This window comes from Chlorocebus sabaeus, chromosome 20, assembly GCF_047675955.1.
Source record: "Chlorocebus sabaeus isolate Y175 chromosome 20, mChlSab1.0.hap1, whole genome shotgun sequence".
Classification (NCBI taxonomy): domain Eukaryota; kingdom Metazoa; phylum Chordata; class Mammalia; order Primates; family Cercopithecidae; genus Chlorocebus; species Chlorocebus sabaeus.
In genome coordinates this window covers 35344176-35366773 of record NC_132923.1, presented here as the reverse complement: position 1 = coordinate 35366773, position 22598 = coordinate 35344176, and the positions used below count along the sequence as shown (strand labels likewise).

The window sequence follows — 22598 nt, the reverse complement described above, 5'->3', positions numbered from 1 at the left end:
AAGGAGTTGTACTAGCAGTCAGGAGATAGCTTGAGAATGCAATTTTTAAGGCCTCCCTGGAGAGCAATGGGAAGAGACTTATATGGGAACTAGAGACTTGGAATTGGCCAGGACACCATTGCTGGAAACATTTGCCTACTATCTAATTTTACATAAGTGGATCATCTACAATTATATCTCATAGATGTGTACTAAAGATGAATATTATTAAATAGCAATCTGCAAAGTATTTAGACTCTGTAAAACACTTTATCAGTATTGAATGTTAAAAACCAGTGGTATTCACAAGAAAACAACTGATATCCCCATGGAAATTCTTGGACCTCTTTGAGGTTTATCATGGTGGTCTGGAGTAGTGGTTAAGAGTCTGCAGCCTGTCCCACATTAACCAGGCTGCTTAATATGTCTGGGAGTCCGTTTCCTTGTTTGTAAAATTAGAATAATTATAGTGCCTAACTTGTAGGATTAAATGAATTAATATGTGTAACACTGTGTGAAATACTAAAAGTACAATGTTACATGAGATATCATAGGCAGACAACAAGAGGTTTTAGAAAACATTTATTAATATGCATATGTATACACTTAGTATGCATATGTAGAAAACAAGTGATTTGAAAAGGACATTCATTAGCATACTTTTCTATGAATTTTGTAGACACATACAGTCAGAAATGCATGCAAATGTGAAACTTTAAATCTAGAAGTCTGTTTCCCTCTAGGAACATATATTTCAATTCCTTAACTGTTTATTGACTGATAGCGTTTGAGCCACAAGGCAAGGCATTTGCAGTATTTAGGTTTTGGAACCCAGCTCTGCCACTCACTAACTGGAAAATCTACAAGTCACCTTAGTTGTCTGAGTGACACTTCTCTCAACAATAAAATGGCCAGGAATGCTTGCTTACTTCACAGAGCAGTAAGGTTAAATTAACCTAGCACATGCTTGATACAGACTAGGTGTGAAATTTCACTTTGATTCCTTTGGCTTTAAAGAATGCATAAATTAGTGTGGGTGGGGGCAGGTGAAAGGGGAAATGCCAAGTCCCCCGTTTTGTTGTGCTGGGTAGACACAATGTATCTTTTCCCCTTTAAGAGAAATAAGTCTTCAAATCCAATTAGGATCTACTCTGGAGTCTTAGAGGACCGTTATCTTAGTTTCCACATTATATGCACTGTACTGTTATTGAAGTTGTGGGTATGTATTGGGTGCTTCGCCGTTGATGAGTGCTTTAAAACAGCTGTGAATTAACTGTCACTTCATTTTTTTTTTTTTTTTTGGCAAACTCACAAAATCCCAGAAGTCAGGGGTCTGTTGTTTATTCATTCTGCCTCCTTCTGAGTCATTCAGGTACAGGGTGTGTCTGCCAATTGAAACTGCACAGCGGAGGAAGTTTTTGAGTTCACATCTGCCGGGATGGGAAAGCAGTGCGACCAGGGACTGGGTGGAAACCTTTACAACAGTAGGGCAAGGGCAGAAGCGTCCTGAGCTTGTCACGCAGGCAGATCTGACCAAGGCCGCCTCTCAGCCTCACATTCTTAAGTAGCATTTAAGCAAAAGAAAAGGGTGGGCAGGTTGCTAGTAATGAGATTTGAGGCCTCTGAGTCGACTCTCAAGCAGAAAGTGAGAGAAGGGTGCCGGCCCCTGCTGGGCAGCTGCAGTTGCTCCGCAGCGCGGGGCCGAGAATCTTCCCCTTTGGAAATTCCGCAGCTGCCCAGGCGTTCTGAATCTCTCAGGACTCAGCAGCAGCCCACCTCCTCAACGACCTCTCCATTGGCCAGAATCTGGGACACACAGTCTGACTTTGCGCTCAGCTCAGGGAAACCCCTCGCTCAACACCAACACCGGCGCTGGTTCATTTCTCTGTGCACTCCGGGAAGTCCACTGCCTCTCAGACCGCAGTTTCGAGGAGCACCAGGATCTGGGGTGGCGCGGGGAGAACAGGAACCTCCCGGTCCGTTCTCCCTCCCCGGCTGCTTGTCTGCTCTGTACTTCTCGCAGCCCCTTCCCAGCGTCTCCTCCCCAGAGCGCCGCCGAGACCCGCCGGGCCGCGGCTCTGGTTTTCTGCTGCCCGCGCGAAAGTGGCTCGGGGAGCTCCCGGTCACAAGCTCAGCACACCGATCCTCCTAGGGCTGCGGGGGGTGTGGGACCAGGGCGGTGCGCTACGAGGTTCCGGGCCGTCCTCTGCCCCTTCAGACTTTTCGAGAGAAAAGTTTCCCAAGTCTCTCCACCTCCTTTTTTTTCAGGGGCTCGGGAGAATCCTCTCCACCACCAGGGATCAGCGTGTATCGGGGCGAGGGCAGTGATTTATACATTAGAATCCAGGGGTTACCGGGCTCCGCCCCTTTTCTCTCTCTCTCTCTCTTTTTTTTTTCTTTCATTTGTTGTTTGGGGAGGAGGAGTTCTTTTTTTTTTTTTTTTTTTTTTTTTTTTTGCTTCTGCCCCAGATCTTTCCTGGACAGTGCTTCTCAGCAGTTCAGATCCGGGGGCCCCTAGCTGGCAGAGGGCGTGGGGGGTTAAGGCATTAACCCCTCCCAGCGTCTTCCTGAAGAAACCACCGAGCCTCGGCGCGGCGCTGGGTGACTTCGCGTAGCAGGCAGGGAACTGGCCGCGGCGAGCGGGACTGGCCATTGGAGTGCTCCGCTGCGGAGGGAGGGGACCCCGACTCGAGTAAGTTTGCGAGAGCACTACGCAGTCAGTCGGGGGCAGCAGCAAGATGCGGAGCGAGCCGTACAGATCCCGGGCTCTCCGAACGCAACTTCGCCCTGCTTGAGCGAGGTAGGGGGCGGCGAGTGGCGGGGGACGCGGGCGCGGGGAGCCCGGCTGCGGTAGGGCTTAGGTGTCAGAAACGAATTTTTAAACCGAACGATACAAACAAAAACTTTGAAAACATGCATCTCTGGGCGCTGAAAATTTGCATCTGTGGGCTACTAAGGAGCCCAACTCGATCGGATTTTTCTTGGGCACTTGTGATTTACGGAGTTTGGAAAAAAAGGTTAATTCCCAACTGTGGAACCTACGGGGGTAGGGGCAGTGAAAGCTGCGGTTGGTCGGAGGAGTAGTAGGGAAGGTGCTAAATTTTGGAAATCCTATAGACAAAGAATATGGTGGGTGGTGTGGGGCGTAAGTAATGGCTTAAACTAGTACTGCCCAGGAGCAGGGTATAAAATTAGTTGGGGGAAATGTGGAGCTTCTTGGCTTGAGCAGCCTCTGCTGTTCGCGGAGTTGCTGGGATTGCTCTCATCTCTGTTACCTCATTTTATTGCACTGCTGAATTACCTTGAAATATTTAAGCAACTTAGAAGTAGACTTCTGCTGACCCGTGCGGTCTTAGAAAGTTAGTTTCTTTGTAACTTTCTCGTCCTAGGAGAGAAGTCAACGTGTTGGGGGACGGCAGTAAATAAAACTGCCCACGCAAATTTAGCAATGCACCAGGGAGCAGTTTAATGTGAGTTTCTGAAGAGTAGTTTTGCACTCGAAATTAAAAGTGTGGTAGCATGTATTATTGCTGTCATGAGTAGTTTGATTTCTCTCTTGTATGTTTTGCCTCAACTAAACAAAGCAAAAAATATTTATGCGATCAACTAGTGTACGAAACTTCTGGGATTTGCTGCAATCTGTTATGAATGGTTTTAACTGAATACCTTTAAATTTACTTGCCCTGGCTTGGGGGCGGTTGGGCGGGGGAGGCGGGGAGAAGAAGAAGAAGAAAGAAAAGGCAGTCGCTTCACGGAGGCGCTAAGCTTTCCTGTTTACTGCAAGGCGGGGCGGGCCTGGCTGCCCACACCTCACTGCGCCCTCCGACCCTAGGCACACCTGCTCCTAGAGAGTTATTAATAGAGCCCCCAAATGACTTACGCTTTCAAGTGATTTTCCCGCAAATCTGATTTCTTGCATGGCAATTAGGAGGTGGTGCTCGTCTCTTTGAACGGGGGAGCTAGGGGTGGGCATGGGGAACAGAGGTGTGTGTCTCTACCCTCAGACTGGCAGTCTAGTCTTTTCCGAGGAGAGACGTGGGCTGGTGTTGAGCGTGCAGCTGAGCTGGTGACTGCTTTAGACAATTTCATGGCTGGAAATACGGGGGTGGGAGGGTGGGGGGTGGCGAGAGGGCAGGAGTGGGGTTAAAATGGGGTGTGCTCTCTAGGTTTCCCATTCCCCCCACTCCTTGTTTTCCATCTTCTTTTTTGTTTGTTTGTTTTTGTTTTGGTCAACCCAGAGCCAACATCATAATTCCCACTTCTCTTTGAGTGAATGTGGCCATAGAGTTTCTCCCTCTTTTTCTTCCCCCTCTTCCTTTTTTGAAAAAAAAAAAAAAGGAAGAAAAAAAGATTTTTTTTTTTTTTTTTTTAAATCTCTCTGGGCCCTGAAAATTTGCATCTCTGGGCTACTAAGGAGCCCAACTCAATCGGATTGTTCTTGGGCACTTGTGATTTATGGAGTTTGGAAAAAAGGTGAATTCCCAACTGTGGAACCTACAGGAGTAGGAGCAGTGATTTTTTTTTAAAAAAATCTCTCTCCCTGAGCTCTTCCCAAGTTTCTTTAAAACAAATCAACAGTAACACAATTGGAGCAGTGCCTTAGCTAGAATGAATTATGCCAGTATGCTGTGGCTCTTTCCCTGACTCTCTCCTCTGACTTGTTTAAGGCTGCGGTTTCTGAGGCCCTCTCCAGCCAAGGAAAAGCTACACAAAAAGCCTGGATCACTCATCGAACCATCCCTGCAGCCAGTGAAGGCTCTCTCGCCCTGCCCTCTAGCGTTCGTCTGGAGTAACGCCACCCCGACTTCCTGGGGACACAGGGTTGGCACCATGGGGTCCACCAGCGTCCCGCTGGTCAAGGCCCTCCGCAGCTCGGTCTCTGACTACGTCAACTATGATATCATCGTCCGGCATTACAACTACACGGGAAAGCTGAATACCAGCGCGGACAGGGAGAACAGCATTAAACTGACCTCGGTGGTGTTCATTCTTATCTGCTGCTTTATCATCCTCGAGAACATCTTTGTCTTGCTGACCATTTGGAAAACCAAGAAATTCCACCGACCCATGTACTATTTTATTGGCAATCTGGCCCTCTCAGACCTGTTGGCAGGAGTGGCCTACACAGCTAACCTGCTCTTGTCTGGGGCCACCACCTACAAGCTCACTCCCGCCCAGTGGTTTCTGCGGGAAGGGAGTATGTTTGTGGCCCTGTCAGCCTCCGTGTTCAGTCTCCTCGCCATCGCCATTGAGCGCTATATCACGATGCTGAAAATGAAACTCCACAACGGGAGCAATAACTTCCGCCTCTTCCTGCTGATCAGCGCCTGCTGGGTCATCTCCCTCATCCTGGGTGGCCTGCCCATCATGGGCTGGAACTGCATCAGCGCGCTGCCCAGCTGCTCCACTGTGCTGCCGCTCTACCACAAGCACTATATCCTCTTCTGCACCACGGTCTTCACTCTGCTCCTGCTCTCCATCGTCATTCTGTACTGCAGGATCTACTCCTTGGTCAGGACTCGGAGCCGCCGCCTGACGTTCCGCAAGAACATTTCCAAGGCCAGCCGCAGCTCTGAGAAGTCGCTGGCGCTGCTCAAGACCGTAATTATCGTCCTGAGCGTCTTCATCGCCTGCTGGGCACCGCTCTTCATCCTGCTCCTGCTGGATGTGGGCTGCAAGGTGAAGACCTGCGACATCCTCTTCAGAGCGGAGTACTTCCTAGTGTTAGCTGTGCTCAACTCCGGCACCAACCCCATCATTTACACTCTGACCAACAAGGAGATGCGCCGGGCCTTCATCCGGATCATGTCCTGCTGCAAGTGCCCGAGCGGAGACTCTGCTGGCAAATTCAAACGACCCATCATCGCCGGCATGGAATTCAGCCGCAGCAAATCGGACAATTCCTCCCACCCCCAGAAGGACGATGGGGACAACCCAGAGACCATTATGTCTTCTGGAAACGTCAACTCTTCTTCCTAGAACTGGAAGCTGTCCACCCACCGGAAGAGCTCTTTACTTGGTCGCTCGCCACCCCAGTGTTTGGAAAACAATCTCTGGGCTTCGACTGCTGCCAGGGAGGAGCTGCTGCAAGCCAGAGGGAGGAAGGGGGAGAATATGAACAGCCTGGTGGTGTCGGGTGTTGGTGGGTAGAGTTAGTTCCTGTGAACAATGCACTGGGAAGGGTGGAGATCAGGTCCCGGCCTGGAATATATTTCCTCCCCCCCTGGAGCTTTGATTTTGCACTGAGCCAAAGGTCTAGCATTGTCAAGCTCCTAAAGGGTTCATTTGGCCCCTCCTCAAAGACTAATGTCCCCATGTGAAAGCGTCTCTTTGTCTGGAGCTTTGAGGAGATGCTTTCTTTCACTTTAGTTTCAAACCCAAGTGAGTGTGTGCACTTCTGCTTCTTTAGGGATGCCCTGTACATCCCACATCCCACCCTCCCTTCCCTTCATACCGCTCCTCAAAGTTCTTTTACTTTATACTTTAACTACCTGAGAGTTATCAGAGCTGGGGTTGTGGAGTGATCGATCATCTATAGCAAATAGGCTATGTTGAGTAGGTAGGCTGTGGGAAGATGAAGATGGTTTGGAGGTGTAAAACAATGTCCTTCGCTGAGGCCAAAGTTTCCATGTAAGCGGGATCCGTTTTTTGGAATTTGGTTGAAGTCACTTTGATTTCTTTAAAAAACACCTTTTCAATGAAATGTGTTACCATTTCATATCCATTGAAGCTGAAATCTGCATAAAGAAGCCCACTAAATGATACTAGCCAGGATCCTTAGTGTCCTAGGAGAAACAGACAAGCAAAACAAAGTGAAAACTGAATGGATTAACTTTTGCAAACCAAGGGAGATTTCTTAGCAAATGAGTCTAACAAACGTGACATCTGTCTTTGGCACTTTTGTTGATGTTTATTTCAGAATGTTGTGTGATTCATTTCAAGCAACAGCATGGTTATATTTTGTTGTGTTAAAAGTACTTTTCATGATTTTTGAATGTATTTGTTTCAGCAGAGGTCATTATATTGGATTTTTCTAACCTGTGTTAACACCATTGAATGTGTATTTCTTAAGAAAATACCACCCTATTGTGCCCTTAAAAGCATTACTTTAACTGGTAGGGAACACCAGAAACTTTTCAGTCCAGCTGTTCATTAGATAGTAATTCAAGATATGTATAAATATTACAAAGGATAAAAATATATTACTGTCTCTTTAGTATGGTTTTCAGTGCAATTAAACCAAGAGATGTCTTGTTTTTTTTTTTTAAAAAAAATAGTATTTAATAGGTTTCTGACTTTTGTGGATCATTTTGCACATAGCTTTATCAACTTTTAAACATTAATAAACTGATTTTTTTAAAGATCCTTTTGTGAAGAGCATTCTTAAAAGTAATTATTGAATCGTTCTATTGGATTATGTAGTTCTTTGGAATAAAAATTAAGGACAAATTTGTTATTCTTTAAAGGATTTTTACCTTAACTAGGGTGTGAAAAAAGATGTGGTTTGTTTAGAAACCACTCTATCTTTTTCAGGAAGAGAAACTTCAATAAGTTAACACTGAAGAGTAGTAAAGAATGACATAAAAACCACCAACCTTCTGAATACCACATTGGCTAGTAAGTAGAATTGTTTGAGTTTTAAATTGCATTTAAGCCAAATAAATTAAATACAATAATTCTGTCATCAAATATGGGTTTTTAAAGAAGTTATACACAAAAATGTGGTTGTAAACCTAATTTAAATGATGAGATTCAATCATCATTCAAACCCATCAAAATAAGCATACATTCTTGGCCTTTCACCAACATGTTGTGGAAGTGGGGATATGGATATGGGTATTAAATCGTGTGTTTTTTTTGTTTTTTTTTTGTTTTTTTTCAGGACACTGTCTTGGCTTCCCCAGCCTATCTTCTGAACCACATAGAAGTATACAGTACCAGTGAAGTAGCTAACTGTAAAATGTGGGCTGAGTAGCATAACACTTTTATCTGAAAACCTTCAATTCACAATATCTGAAAGCCTTCACATTCTCGGTCATTAATTTTTCCAAATACAAAATGAAAGGAAGGGCAAGCATCACAGACTTATTGTAATAGTTAATTCTTGTTTTTGATTATTGTCATCTTTGGGGGGTTAAAGTATTTTGGCATGTTTGGCTCTCTAATCCGATTGCTACTTTCAGAATTTGTGCTTTCAAGTGTCATTGAATATGCACAGGACACAGTTGGGACATGAAGATAAACCTCACCTAATAGAGTAGATGTCATTTCTGGGTAAGGTTAACTGTGGGAAACAGAAATGTATTCACTAAAGAAACCTTAGGTCACAACCTCCAGTTTCCTGAAGGAAATGCCAAAAATGCTCCAAAGACAAAAGGCTGGAAACAAACTGGAATGTCTCTCTCCATCTGTCTGCTAAGGCGGAAGGAATGATTTCATGTTACATTCACTTCCTAGACTTTCGTTACAGTCAAGTATAATGGAAAAGTATGTCCATTTTGTGTTTCTGTGGAAGATAAAATGTTCATATTTTTGGGCTTATCTTCAGAAGCACAGGGGTGATTCATGATATGGGGGAAGATGGGATAGGGTGGCTGGCTTTGGGAGATGGGGAGCTCTTTGGTGACACTTTTCCCCCTGTGAACACATTATCCAATGATTAGATGTACTTTCTTCCTGGAAACTCCAGACTCTGCATTTCATTCCAAGAAAGCTGGGTAGTCATGGACTGTGGTTTTGCTGGGCACATGTGTGGTAGAGCCCCAGATCTGACCAAGAAGCAAAGACTTAAGATGAAGGAATCCTTGGTTGTCTCCCAACATGAGTATCTGGTTTTAATTCAGTGTATTCTCAGAAGTGAGAATAAGAAAAAAATCTTAGTAATTATATGTTTATACTAAAAAATACACATATAAGGCTTTGATTTTAATATTGTAGTGTTTTTCAAGAGGAGTAAAAGAGATAGCCTGGACAATACTTGACATATTCTTGTAAAAAGTTCAATTGACTCAAAATAGTCAGGAAAGTTATGAAGTAACATCATATAATACTTTATCCCCAACAATATTAAATGTGATTACAATTTTACAGAATATTCAAATCGAAATGTTATATAAGACAAATTATTATTCTTGCTTTTACATCTCCTTAGGAGAAACATTTAATTGTTTTAAAAATGTTTTATTTATTTTTTAGAAATGAGGTCTCACCTTCTTGCCCAGGCTAATATGCAGTGGCACAGTCATAACTCACTACAGCCTCTAATTCTTGGGCTCAAGTGATCCTCCTGTCTCAAGCCTCCCATGTAGCTGGGACCACAGGCACGTGCCACCCTGCCTGGCTGATTTTTTTTTTTTTTTAATGTTTTGTAGAGACAGGATCTCAATATGTTGCCCAGGCTGGTCTCTAATTCCTGGGCTCAAGTGATCCTCCCACAGATTTGTCTGTGTTTTCTCTAAATAGGTTATAAATACCTTGAAGGAGGAATCACAAATAACTAAAAGAAACTTTTGTAGAGATTATCAGAGTATTATTTCCCTGTGGACAGAGTAAATGTACGATGATGAGAAATCATAATGAACTACAACATTTTCTCCAGCCTTTCTTCCTTCCTGCTCCTTTGATGTATACTTCACATGGTCCAAGAAAAGGGACTCAAAATACTTTTTAACATACACCATTGCCTTCACTGCAATACTAATTGGAACTAGAGTTGTCTTTCAGAACATTCAAGCAAGCAAGGTTTACTTGAATAAATAAAGGCCTTATATGGATTATGTATGAAGAAAAAGGATCTTAAACCAGTGGTTTAAAAAGCTAGGAGAGATAGGAGGAAGAGCATAGTGAGGGGTTAGACCTGCATTTATTTCAGTCTTTCACAATCTTTGACAAGAACCAGGATCCAGAGTAGTTTGAGTTCATGTTGAAGACATCTCTCCTAATACATCCGATCTCTTGTTCCCTACACTTTCTTCTTGGATTCAGACTCAGGTAATTTCTGGTTTTCCCATGCTCTCTTTTTTATCCCTTTGAGGACAAAAGGATTAAAAAATCAGACTTAGCTCTGGTTATAGTCATTAGCAAGAGCCAAGTGTGGACTGTGGACTTGAGTGAACAGGAATTGCTACATTTTATGTATATCCAAACTTGATATATGGAGTATCTTCATATATCCAACTAGAAGCTTCCATATTAGTAATGGATAAATACACCATGGTAAATTAATACAGTGGAATATTATTCAGCAATGAAAAAGGACCTAATACTAATCTTGCAACCATTTTCATGAATCTTAAACCTCTTATGCAACCACAAAAGAGAACATACATTACGATTTCATTTATGTAAAAGTTCCAGAATAGGCAAAACTAATATATGGAGGTATAAATCTGAACAGTGGTTGCCTGGGGTAAGAGGATAAACTGGAAAGGAACATGAGGGAAATTTGTAGGTTGTTAGCAATGCTCTATATCTTAATTTTAAGGACATTGTTCACTCAGATGTGTATATTTGTCTAAACTTATGTAATCATATTCTTAAGACCAGTGAAATTTAAAAATATCAATATGTTAGACTTTCACTTCTGCGTATAAGGACTATATGAGACTTTCTCTGTGAAATTGTGGGAAGGTTCCATGAAGTTCAGTAGGAAGTGGCAGCTGGGCACAGTGGCTCACGCCTGTAGTTCCAGCACTTTGGGAGGCCGAAGCAGGAGGATAGCTTTGAGCTCAGGAGTTCAAGAACAGCCTGGACAACATGGCAACATCCGTTTCTACAAAAAAAAAAAAAACAAAAAAACAAAATTCGCTGAGTATGATGGCTCACACCTGTAGTCCCAGCTATTTGGATGGCTGAGTCTGGAGAATCACTTGAGTCCAGGAAGTGGAGGCTATAGTGAGCCGAGATCCGGCCACTGCATTCCAACGCCAGCCTGGGTGACAGAGTGAGATCCTGTCTCAAAAAAAAAAGAATGTGGAAAAGGTTCCAAACTGTTTCATGAAAGGGTAATATGCTTTTTAAGTATTATCCCATGACCCAGAAATAAAACTTTAGAACGCTAAATAATTGTGACGTGATAATAGCCTTTGCTTCCATAGGATGAGAATTTGGCTTAGTATTGGTATTTGTAATCCCTGAAGAATTTCTGTGTCTTGACAGAGTCTAGAGATGTAATGAAACTGTCACAATAAAAGTTTATTGACATTTGGATTTCAGTTCTAGGAATATATGATGGGTTGTTAATAGCTTTATGAGGAATGGACCTTGTATACATTGCAAGGATATGTAAACATGCTAGTATTGGAGACACACAAATTGGAGTGTGCCAATTTCTTATCATGGCCACTTGACCAACCCTATAAAAGGCATTCAGTCAGATAATAACACTCGCCCTGGGTGTAAGCACTGCATTGTTAGAAGAAATAGGCAGAGACACAAAGGATGTGGAAGACAAACTTATGTTCCTGTGGGTTTTATTTTTTAATAATTTCAGCTGTTATATTAGATTCAGGGGGTACATGTGCAGGTTTGTTACATTGGCATATTGCTGTGATGTTCAAGTTTTGGGTATGAATGATCCCATCACTGTGGTAGTGGGCATAATACCCAACAAGTAGTTTATTAGCCATTGTCCCCCTCCCTCTCCCTCCCTTCTAGTAGACACTGGTGTCTGTTGTTCCCTTATTTATTTATTTTGGAAGGTCTCACTCTGTTGCCTATGCTGGAGGGGAGTGGTGTGACCATAGCTCGCCGCAGCCTGGAGCTTCTGGCCTCAAGCAATCTTCCCACCTCAGCTTCCAGATAGCTGAGACTACAGGTGCGTGCCACCACACCTGGCTAATTATTTATTTTTGTAGAGATAGGGTCTCGCTTTATTGCCTAGGCTGTTCCCAAATCCTTACCTCAAGCAATCCTTCCACCCTGGCTACCCAAAGTGCTAGAACTACAGGCGTGAGCCATCATGACCAGCCTGTTTCCATCTCTATGTCCATGTGTACCCATCCTGTGAGTTTTATAAGCTTGCAGCCAGACACATTGTTACCTGCACTCCCCTGTCTGAGGGTTCTTTCTTTCAGCCAGCTCTGGGAGTAACTGGACAGAGAAGAAGTGCTTCAGGTGCTGCACTGCTCCTTGGACAGGTTGATTAGATACAAAGCAGAAATAGAAACAGAAAAGAAGGGGCACGGTTACTTGAGTTAACAAGGAGCAGGGAGAGGAAGGACATTGTTCATCCATTTCCCTGGAGCTCTACTACTATTATTACTCCACTTTTCTGCTGCTTTGTTGATACCAGAGCAGAAAGAAAAACCTTGGAAGAAGTTACTGGTGTGGGTCATGCTTCCTACTCCCATTCCTCTAGACAGGTTGGCACACTCACCCACTCATCCACTCAACAAGAATGCTTGCCCTGTGCTGTGTGCTGTGGATCTAGGGGCAAATATAAACAGAGGTCCTGCCTTCCTAGAGCTTGCAGGATTCATTCCTTCAGCTCTGGCACTCCTGTGGCTCCCTCCTTTTGGGGTCCAAGTACCCTGATATGGCAAGAGAAAATTCTTTCTTTGTTTTCCTTTTTTGACACGGAGTCTCACTCTGTCACCCAGGCTGGAGTGCAGTAATGTGATCTCGGGTCACTGCAACTTCTGCCTCCGAGGTTCAAGCGATTTTCCTGCCTCAGCCTCCTGAGTAGCTGAGATTACAGGTGTGTGCCACTATGCCAGGCTAATTTTTCTGTTTTTAGTAGAGACGGGGTTTCACCAAGTTGGCCAGGCTGGTCTCGAACTCCGGGGCTCAAGTGACCGACCTGCCTGGGCCTCCCAAAGTGCTGGGATTATAGACGTGCACCATGACATCCAGTCAAGAAACAGTTCTTTTTTTCCCCATGAGTTTGTTCATTGTTGTACACTTCCTCTAATATATTGAATTCTTTAGCAGTGTAAAATAATTTCATTTAACAAATACAATTAATATTGGCAGTTTTTCATCATTGGCTTTTATTTAATTTATATCTCTAAATTACTTAAAATTAAATAATGAAGAATAAACTCAGAATTGGAATGGAGAGAAGTTCCTTATGTTATTGGGTATGGTTGTAAATATCAGTATTTGTATTCTGTTTTTCAGCATCTAGGCCCCACGTAATCAAGAAGCAACTCTGTAAAATAAAAGCAGTCAACACTGTCTTTAGTTTCTATCTCTCCTTAGTGTTTTTCTTCCTAGATCCCTACTGTGAACTGTGCTAGGTGGAGTTGCTTGGTTTATAATGTGCAAATGAAGTGTACATTTGAATATGTCGTAGGTGGTGTCCTTATTAAACTTGGATGAAAAAGAAAGGAGAGAAAAATTCACAATTCAAGAGGATAAGCAGACTTATCTACTAATGAGCCATTGCAAGTCACCTAGAGGACTTGAGAGAGGAGCCTAGGCAGGTCTTTTGTGTGCTGTATGTTCAGTGATTGCTTGAGGCCAGGGGCCTGGGGATAACTCCCTGAGCAGCCCAAGAACTCTGCACTCATCTTATACACCAGCTCTACTGAATCCAAGCTGACCTGCTCACATTTGTGTGCCATTTCTATGAGGAAGTCTCTTGAGAATGCCAACAGCTCAGATACCTGCTCGTCATTACCAGATCTACCCCTCAAAGCATAACGTCCGCTGGTGGGAGGGTGAGTAGTTTCAATGTTTTGTACAAAAGAGAGTATATTTATTTCTAATTTCAGAGTTTCTCTTGCTCCTGTCTAGACACTTCAGAGAAAAACAAATTCACGTCACCAGTAAAGTTATGTTCTATAATAAGAGAAGACTTGCGCTAAATCACTTGTAAAGACATTAACTGTCATCTGCCTGAAGAGTCTTCCCTCACCAAGCTTCTGCAGATCTTCTGAGGTACCAGAAATAGTGGTTAGTTCTCACATGCTGTTCTGCTTCAGCTAACTTCATGTGGCCACCTGCAGAAATAGTTCTTGGTTTCTCTTCCTTGTCTAGATGCTGGTCAAGGCAGCTTTCAGAAAAACACAGATTTTCATATTCCCATTCACACGTGCAAAGTGAATTAGGGTACCAAAGAGTTACCTAGATTATTCAATCTGTAAAATCTTTTGCCTCAGTTGAGTGAATATTGTATATCAACACTTTTTCCAGCTACATATTTATACTATAATGGGAACCCATTTATACTATATATACTATTTATACTATAATAGTAGGAGTTGCAGAATCATAAGAAATTTAGGACTGGGTACGGTGGCTCATGCCTGTAATCCCAGCACTTTGGGAGGCCGAGGTGAGCGGATCACGAGGTCAGCAGTTCGAGACCAGCCTGACCAACATGGTGAAACCTCATCTCTACTAAAGATAAAAAAATTAGCGAGGCGTGGCGGTGTGTGCCTGAAATCCCAGCCACTCGGGAGGCCGAGGCAAGATAATCACTTGAACCCGGGAGCTGGAGGTTGAAGTGAGCCGAGATTGTGCCACTGCATGCCAGCCTGGGCAACAGAGCGAGACTCCATATCCAAAAAAAAAAAAAAAAAAAAAAAAAAGGAAGGAAAGAAATTTAGAAGACACAACCACAAGAGCTTTCCTTTATGTATTTATTAAGGAGACAGGGTCTTGCTTGTCACCCAGTGTGGAGTACAGTCTCATGATCCTAGCTTACTGCAGCTCCAAACTAAGTGATCCTCCAGCCTCAGCCTCCTGTGTAGCTGGGACTACAAGGTGCATGCCATGTTGGCTACTCTTTTTTTTTTTTTCAAGTAGAGATGGTTGAGGGGAGAGGGGTCTCACTTTGTTGTCCAGGCTGGTCTTGAACTTCTGACTTCAAGCAATCCTCCTGCTTTGCTGCCTAAAATGCTGGGATTACAGGCATGAGCGACTGTGCCCAGCCTTGGACCTTCTAATTGCAAAGATGCAAAAAGACCCATATAATATATATAATATACATCATAATATATACATAATATATATCATCTCATTTTATATATTCACTGTATTAATTTTTCTGTTAAAAAACTATGCTCATTTAGTGTTTTATGTTGTTTTTTCCAAAAATTAGTGATTTTGAATTGTGGGCCTAATTAGCAAAAATTGAAATGTGTTAAAGTAATTTAAACATCTATAGGGGATTTGTATCAAATGGAGTCTGATCTCAGTTGTTTTTTTTTTTAACTTTTAGTATTTTATTTTTAATACAGACAGAGTCTCACTATGTTTTCCAGGCTGGTCTCGAACTCCTGAGCTCAAGCAATACTCCTGCCTAGGCCTCCCAAGTGCTGGGATTACAGGCATGAGCCACCATGCCCAGTCTCTACTCTCAGTTCATTTTCTAAGCAATTTGTTACAAGCCAGTATTGTTGCTGAAAGGCGTACTGCAGGGACAAGAGATGTGCCAAGGTTGATGTGGTCTTCAGAGATGGAGAAGGGTGTGATTCCTAGAATTATTTGGCATCTTTCTACACTCATCTGGGTTTTCTCTTAGATTTATAAAAAGGCCAGTGTTGGGCATTCTGAAAAAGTCTAAGTTAAATGCTAATCAAGGCACTAGAGTATATATTTGAAGTTTGTGTGTTAACACCTATGTGTTCAGGGCAACAAACTACTAGTGTCAGTAGTTAGCTGCCAGTAGTTAGCTGCTCTGAATACTTAGGATACCTAAATATACATCAGATTTCTCTCTAGAGAAAAAAAAAAAATCAGTATTTTGTTTGTCTTCTCCAAAAAGGAATCAATTAATGAACTCGTTCTGCTCCCAAAGTAAAAGTTTAGAATAAGTGTATTAACTCAATGCAATGTTCAACATTGTTTGAAAAATCTGAAGTATTTTTATAATTTTATTTTTTTCTTTTCCTTTTTTACCCTTCACACACTTGAATCTAAACTATTTTTAACTTGAAGAATGAACAGTTGTGTTTTAAAATACAACATGTACCAGGAAAGGGAGATGGAAGTAAAAATATATAAATAAAATACATCACAATCTTCAGATAGGTGGATTTTGGAAAGCAATCTATGATTTTCTAATTCTTTAGTGCTCAGAGTCTCCTCTAAAACCTAGTTCTTCCTATATAATTTTTGCTAATGGATAGAAAAACTTGTGGGATATTCAGAGGAATTAATTAAACATTGAAGATATAAAAGCACACAAGAGATGACTTTCATTGTAAAGTCATGCTGTCATCAAATGGTATGATTTCTTCCTTGGTAAGGGCAGTTTTCAGGCTACCAGAGCTGCCTCTGGTCATGTCACGGTCGAGTTCTGGCACTGCCAGCTGATGTTACTGGTGGTTTACTCATATGGAATTAAATGTCTGTGTTACCACAGTAAGTTCACATTAGTCTTTGCATTTCATTATCAAGAATGCACTGGTAACTGGCAGGAAACTTCTATTTGAAGCATAGTAATCAGAACATTTTCTTATTGTTAAAAGCACTCTTACTTCTTCCTTACTTTCATTTAAATCTATCTAAAGGAAAAAGAGGATTTTGTATTCCACACAAAAGAAGTTTTAGACATTGGGGATTACTATAGTTTCTCTGTGTTATAAACGATCTCCATTCTTTATATGTCATTCCATGAACTTTTATTTAATTTGGAGGAAATCCATAGCATTCACTCATATATCAGAGGCTGTGACATCCTGGCTAAAGCTATTGAAGTTGGCAGCATCATTTCCTCTTCCCAAATTCCTTTTTTGGTAAGTTTAAGGAGAAGCACAAATTGAGGGTGCAACTTTGTTTCCCGTAGTTTTGAACTGGCAGGTTGTCCCCGGGATTTGTGGCTGCCTACTTGAACAATCCCTTAGGAGAAACACCATTCACATTTCATGGCTCTCACTAGGAATCATTAACAGCTCAGTGCAGAGTTTTGCTTTTCACTTAACTTGTAAGAGAATGAAGAGGCCTTGCCAAGGTTCAGAAAAGGATAACAAAGCATAAGCCCCTTAATGGGATGAACTAACATAAAAGTCTAAGTATATGGAGCTCTTTCCCACAAGTAGGACCTGATTCAGGGACTGGTATTCAGGCTGACAATCACCATATACAGGAAACAGTAATGTAAATGAAAGTAATTTCCTTGAAATGAGCCAAGTTACGGGGTTTGGGAAAATAAGGATCTATCTGTTAGCTTTGCTAAGATCAGGATCTTTGATTGACAGTGCTTTCCATGAAATGGTATATTTTTATTGAAGAGAATCATAGGATCTAGAAAGTATGGACTTTAGTGAAGCACTATTTGAATTCAGCTTTAAGCAGACTGAAATAGCTCTTTATATTATTGAATTGTCTCCATATATAGTTGTTGGTTAATTAACAGATCTCATAAAATGGCATTTTATATACCATGCATGGCAAAGCAGTTGACAAGCAATTGTAATATTAAAACAGAACTTCTGGCCTGGCCCTGATTCCTTTGTTATAGTGTTGTAATCATCTTCAGCCTGTTTGCCACAGCACTGAGCTAGCCAGTGTACCTCTATCATTTGGTTTTTAGGGGTCCTCAGGATAGATCTCCGCTTCAAGACTAGATGAGGGTAGCCACTTAAGTCCTGAGGTCATTGCCGCATCTAGACAGTTGAGGAGACTTGCGAAGCTTTCCTGGTATACTCAGGTGTAGTTCTTCTTGTCTGCCTAAATAGTCAGATATTCGGAATCAGTGACTGCTCTCAAATACCTCCAGGAACCAGGCAGAGAACTTACAGGAGTGAAGTGGCCTGGGGAGAGAGTGATGAACTTGAGAGTGAATGTCCATCTCAGTGGAGAAGTCTTTATCCCGCTCCAGCTTTTTGTTGCTAGCTGAGACGTTGGCCCAGTGTTGTCAGTGTTCCAAAGCATGAGGAACATATGGGCTTTGATGTATAATCTCCCAATTTTTAAATGATGCTAATTTGATTAAAAACAATTCTTATACAGGCAAAATATGACACAATGGTATCCACACCTGAACCCTGGGCTCCTCTTTGGCATCTAATATAAATTAAAACAACTGAGTTCTCAGAGCTGAGCTATTCACCTGAAGGTCCACTATGGGTGCTAAGTCAATTCCCTACTGGAGCAGTTTCTGTCTGGTGGCCTGGGGTGTGACAAGCAAGGGTGGAGTTGGGAAACAGGCTAGCTCAGGTTTTAGTACTATGGGGAGATGTCTTAGTTGGCATATCTGATCATCTGAGGCTATCTCATATCTGTGAAACATCTCCAGCTCCTGATTTCCATTGTATGGTGAATGGAATGTATGGTGATGGGCACAAAAACAGTGGCATCTCAACCTTTCTTTTTTTTTTTTTTTTTTTGAGATGGAGTCTCGCTCTGTTACCCAGGCTGAAGGGCAGTGGCGTGATTTCGGCTCACTGCAAGCTCCGCCTCCCGAGTTCACCACATTCTCCTGCCTCAGCCTCCCAAGTAGCTGGGACTACAGGCGCCTGCCACTACGCCCAGCTAATTGTGTGTGTGTGTGTGTGTGTGTATGTGTGTGTTAGTAGAGACGGAGTTTCATCGTGCTAGCCAGGATGGTCTTGATCTCTTGACCTCGTGATCCGCCCGCCTCGGCTCCCAACATCTCAACCTTTCTCAAAGGTGACATCTTGTACACTGTAGTAGCATAATGGGAAATTCAGACAGGCACATCATATCAGACCCTTTCCAAATGCTGGTTCTGCCTTCATCTTCCCATTCTAAAATTTCTTCAAAAATTAAAAGCTTAAGGTGGGTGCGGTGGCATGTGCTTGTAATCCTGGTTACTCTGGAGGCTGAGATGGGAGGATCACTTGAGGCCAGAAGTTTGAGAGTTTGGAAGAGACCTTGTCTACCAAAAAAAAAAAAGTTAGCCAGGTGTGGTAGTTCCAGCTACTCAGGAGGCCAAAGCTGGAAGATTCATTTGAGCCCAGAAGTTTGAGGCTTCAGTGAGCTGTGATTGAGCTGCTGCACTGTAGCCTAAGCAACAGAGCAAGACCCTGTCCTGAAAAAAAGAAAAAAAACAAAAACTTAGGCAACATAGTGAGACCCCCCCACCCAGTGGGACATATATTTATATATATAAATATAAATATAAATAATATATATAAAAATAAATGAAAGCTTATAAATGTATTGGCAAGTCTGACTTTCGCACTTTTCAATTAGCTATACACAACAGTACTGTGAAGTGTGTATTACTATCAGTGCCCAGAGGATGCAGCACATCTGAGGCTAATGAGAGGTGAAACAACTTCCCCACATAACGAGTCACCAGTGAAGCTGGCTTTGCCTTTCCATTACACAGTGAAGCCTGGAAAACTTCCCCAGGCTTCCCCAGATTTATGATCATAGATTCACTGAGTTGGAAGGAACCTTAGAGATTAACCTGCTCAACTGTCCCATTTCAGAGATAAGTGACTCACTCTTGACTCCTACTCATTTCTCTTGCCCTTGTCTATTTTGAAATCATAGTTGTGCTAGCAAGACAATGTTGAAAAGTGAAAGGTTTGTGTTGCTGGTTTTATTGCTATTTTTACCTCTCCAGCTTTATTTCTCCTAGATCCCGCCAGATTGCCTTTAGACCCTTCCACTACTGGCCCTTGCTAACTTTTATAACTGAGATAAATGAAATGCAAGTGTTTGAAATTACAATGATTTTGCTTCCGCAGCAATGTGAATGTCTGTTGAATTTAGGGGGAGTGGCAGATCAAAGCAGAAGGGCGTGGCACATGTTAATGAAAATGTGGTGTGTGACCAAACACAACCCACCAGAGGATAAAATCGCAGGCTATGATTTCAGTGGATGGTGGAGTTTTGTGCGGTCAGTCACTGGACCGACCGAGACGTCACCGGAAACCCAAGAAAGAACTTATTTTGTGCAATCTGGCCCGTGTTGTTGTTTATTTTGATTACACAAAGCTCAAGGGCTCTTTTAACATTAAGAGTGCTTATTTCAGCTAAAGTACTGATTAGGGTTATGATTTCCCTTTTTAAAATTTCCTTTCCTTTTTTCTGGGATTGCACTGTGGTCTCCTACACACTTCTTCCTACTTTCCTGTAATTTCTTTCTATCCAGAAAATAATTAGCATTTCAACATAGATATAACAAATGCTGTAATATCAGTGCTACCTTCGTGGTGTGATGTACAGGAAGAATCATGGAGATTTTTGCTGCTGCTGTTGTTTTTGAGACAGGGTCTGGCTCTCTCATCCAGGATGGGGTGCAGTGGCGTGATCTTGGCTCACTGCAACTCTGCCTCCCGGGCTCAAGCAATCTTCCCGTCTCAGTCTCCCAGTCTCCCACCGTGCCCGGCTAATTTTTTTTTTGTGGCGATGTAGTCTTGCCATGTTGTCCATGCTGGTCTTGAAATTTTGAGCTCAAATGATCTGCCTGTCTGGCAAAGTGCTGGGATTCAATGGGATTTCTAGTATACGAAGATTTTTCCCCCACATGGGAGGAAATATGTTAAGTCAGAGTAGTCAGTTTGGCCTGTGTTTGAATTCTGTCTCTACCGCACAGTAGGTAGGTGGCCCTGGCGAAGTTATTCAACCTAGCTGAAATGCAGTTCATTTCTTTATGAAATAGTGATAGGTCGGGCAAGGTGACTCATGCCTATAATCCTAGCACTTTGGGAGGCCGAGGAGGGCAGATCACTTAAGATCAGGAGTTCCAGACTAGCCTGGCAAACATGGTGAAACTCTGTCTCTACAAAACATACAAAAAATTAGTCGGGTGTGGTGGCCTGTGCCTGTAATGCCAGCTATTTGGGAGGCTGAGGCAGGAGAATTGCTTGAACCTGGGGGGCAGAGGTTGCAGCGAGCCGTGATCACGCCACTGTACTCCAGCTTGGGTGACAGAGTGAGACTCAGTCTCAAAAGAAAAAAAAAAAAGAATCGCTGATCCGCACGTTCCTGCTCCTGACTCACGGCTGTTGGCTCTTGTGAGGAGCAGTCGGTCAGGAAGCCGACGTAGCAGCCATGGCTTTTAAGAATACTGGGCACTTTGGGAGGCCAAGGCGGGCGGATCACGAGGTCAGGAGATCAAGACCATCCTGGCTAACACGGTGAAACCCCATCTCTACTAAAAAATGAAAAATAAATAAAAAATAAAAAAAAATTAGCCGGGTGTGGTGGCCGGTGCCTGTAGTCCCATCTACTCGGGAGGCTGAGGCAGGAGAATGGCATGAACCCAGGAGGCGGAGCTTGCAGTGAGCCGAGATCACGCCGCCACCGCACTCCAGCCCGGGCGACACAGCGAGACTCCGTCTCAAAAAAAAAAAAAAAAAAAAAAAAAGAATTCCGGAAACATAGCCGTGGAGCCGGAGGTGGCAATTCACCGAATTCGAATCACTGTAACGAGCCGCAAGGTAAAATCCCTGGAGAATGTGTGCGCTGACTTGATCAGAGGAGAAAAGGAAAAGAATCTCAAAGTGAAAGGACCAGTTAGAATGCCTACCAAGACGTTGAGAATAACTACAAGAAAAGCTCCTTGTGGTGAAAGTTCTAAGACATGGGATCGTTTCGGGATGAGAATCCACAAGCGACTCATTGACTGGCACAACCCTTCTGAGAAAGTTAAGTAGGTTACTTCCGCCAGCATTGAGCCAGGAGTTGAGGTGGAAGGCACCATTGCAGATGCTTAAGTAAACTATTTTAATAAATTGATTACCAGTTATTAAAAAAAAATAGTGATAATAACATTAACTTCAAAGACTGTTGTAAGATTTAAATAGGATTATATTTGGCTGGGTGCAGTGGCTCATGCCTATAATCCCAGCACTTTGGGAGGCTGAGGTGGACGGCTCATGAGGTCAGGAGATCGAGACCATTCTTGCTAACACGGTGAAACCCCATCTCTACTAAAAAAATACAAAAAATTAGCTGGGTGTGGTGGCACCCGCCTGTAGTCCCAGCTACTCAGGAGGCTGAGGCAGGAGAATCACTTGAACCCGGGAGGTGGAGGTTGTAGTTGGCTGAGATCCCACCACTGCACTCCAGCCTGGGCGACAGAGTGAGACTCTGTCTCAATAAATAAATAAATAAATAAATAAATAAATAAATAAATAAACAGGATTATATTTTTTAAAGTCTGGCCCAAGATAGATGATAGTCAACAAATGTTCATTTACTCGTTCATTTAACGCGTATTTATGGAGCACCTACCATGCTCCATGTACTGCCAACAGAGCAGTGAACAAAATAGACAAAACTCTTGCCACGGCCAGTTCCCTGTCTTCTTCCTACTTTACACTGACCCTCCCTACTAAAACCAGACCTCATTAGATGAATATTCCTGCTTTTTCAAAGAATTCATTCCTTTGGAAGTTCTGCTAGTCAACAACTATGTTTTGTGCTCAGATTCCCTTTTTGCATGAGACCAAAAAAAGAATGTATGATGGAATTGCAAAATTTGACCTACATTGCAACTTGGATGTGCAGAAAAATGAATTTATTTAGTCTATCCTATTCTGTCTTCCCTCCAGAGCCATTTACGTTCTAGTTAGAAGGGGGAATAATGTTAACTAAATGACTGGTTTAAAATGTAGTCCCAATCAGTAATTTAATCCATTTGAATGCTGTTCTGCCTCCTTTGGATAAAAATGCTAAAGTTAAAACCAAACAATACAAAAAAAAAAAACAAAAAAAAGCTGAGGTTAGGTCAGGCATAGTGGCTCATA

General features: G+C 42.7%; 1 protein-coding gene and 1 pseudogene across 3 annotated transcripts; both read left to right on the top strand.

Annotated features, from left to right (window-relative positions):
• The first annotated feature begins 2432 nt into the window (after window positions 1-2432).
• S1PR1 (sphingosine-1-phosphate receptor 1) lies at window positions 2433-7334 on the top strand. 3 transcript variants are annotated; one of them, XM_037998120.2, is made up of 2 exons: window positions 2433-2671; window positions 4647-7334. In XM_037998120.2, exon 2 carries the CDS (start codon window positions 4810-4812, stop codon window positions 5956-5958), a length of 1149 nt encoding a protein of 382 aa, XP_037854048.1. In that variant the 5' UTR covers window positions 2433-2671; window positions 4647-4809; the 3' UTR covers window positions 5959-7334. The 3 variants fall into 3 exon arrangements, with proteins under 3 accessions (XP_037854048.1, XP_007975990.1, XP_007975989.1); XM_007977799.3 differs by having other exon boundaries at window positions 2433-2779; XM_007977798.3 differs by lacking the exon at window positions 2433-2671 and adding an exon at window positions 2834-3449.
• A 6233-nt stretch (window positions 7335-13567) lies between these two features.
• On the top strand, window positions 13568-21715 carry LOC119624156 (small ribosomal subunit protein uS10-like; annotated as a pseudogene).
• The last annotated feature ends 883 nt before the right edge of the window (window positions 21716-22598 follow it).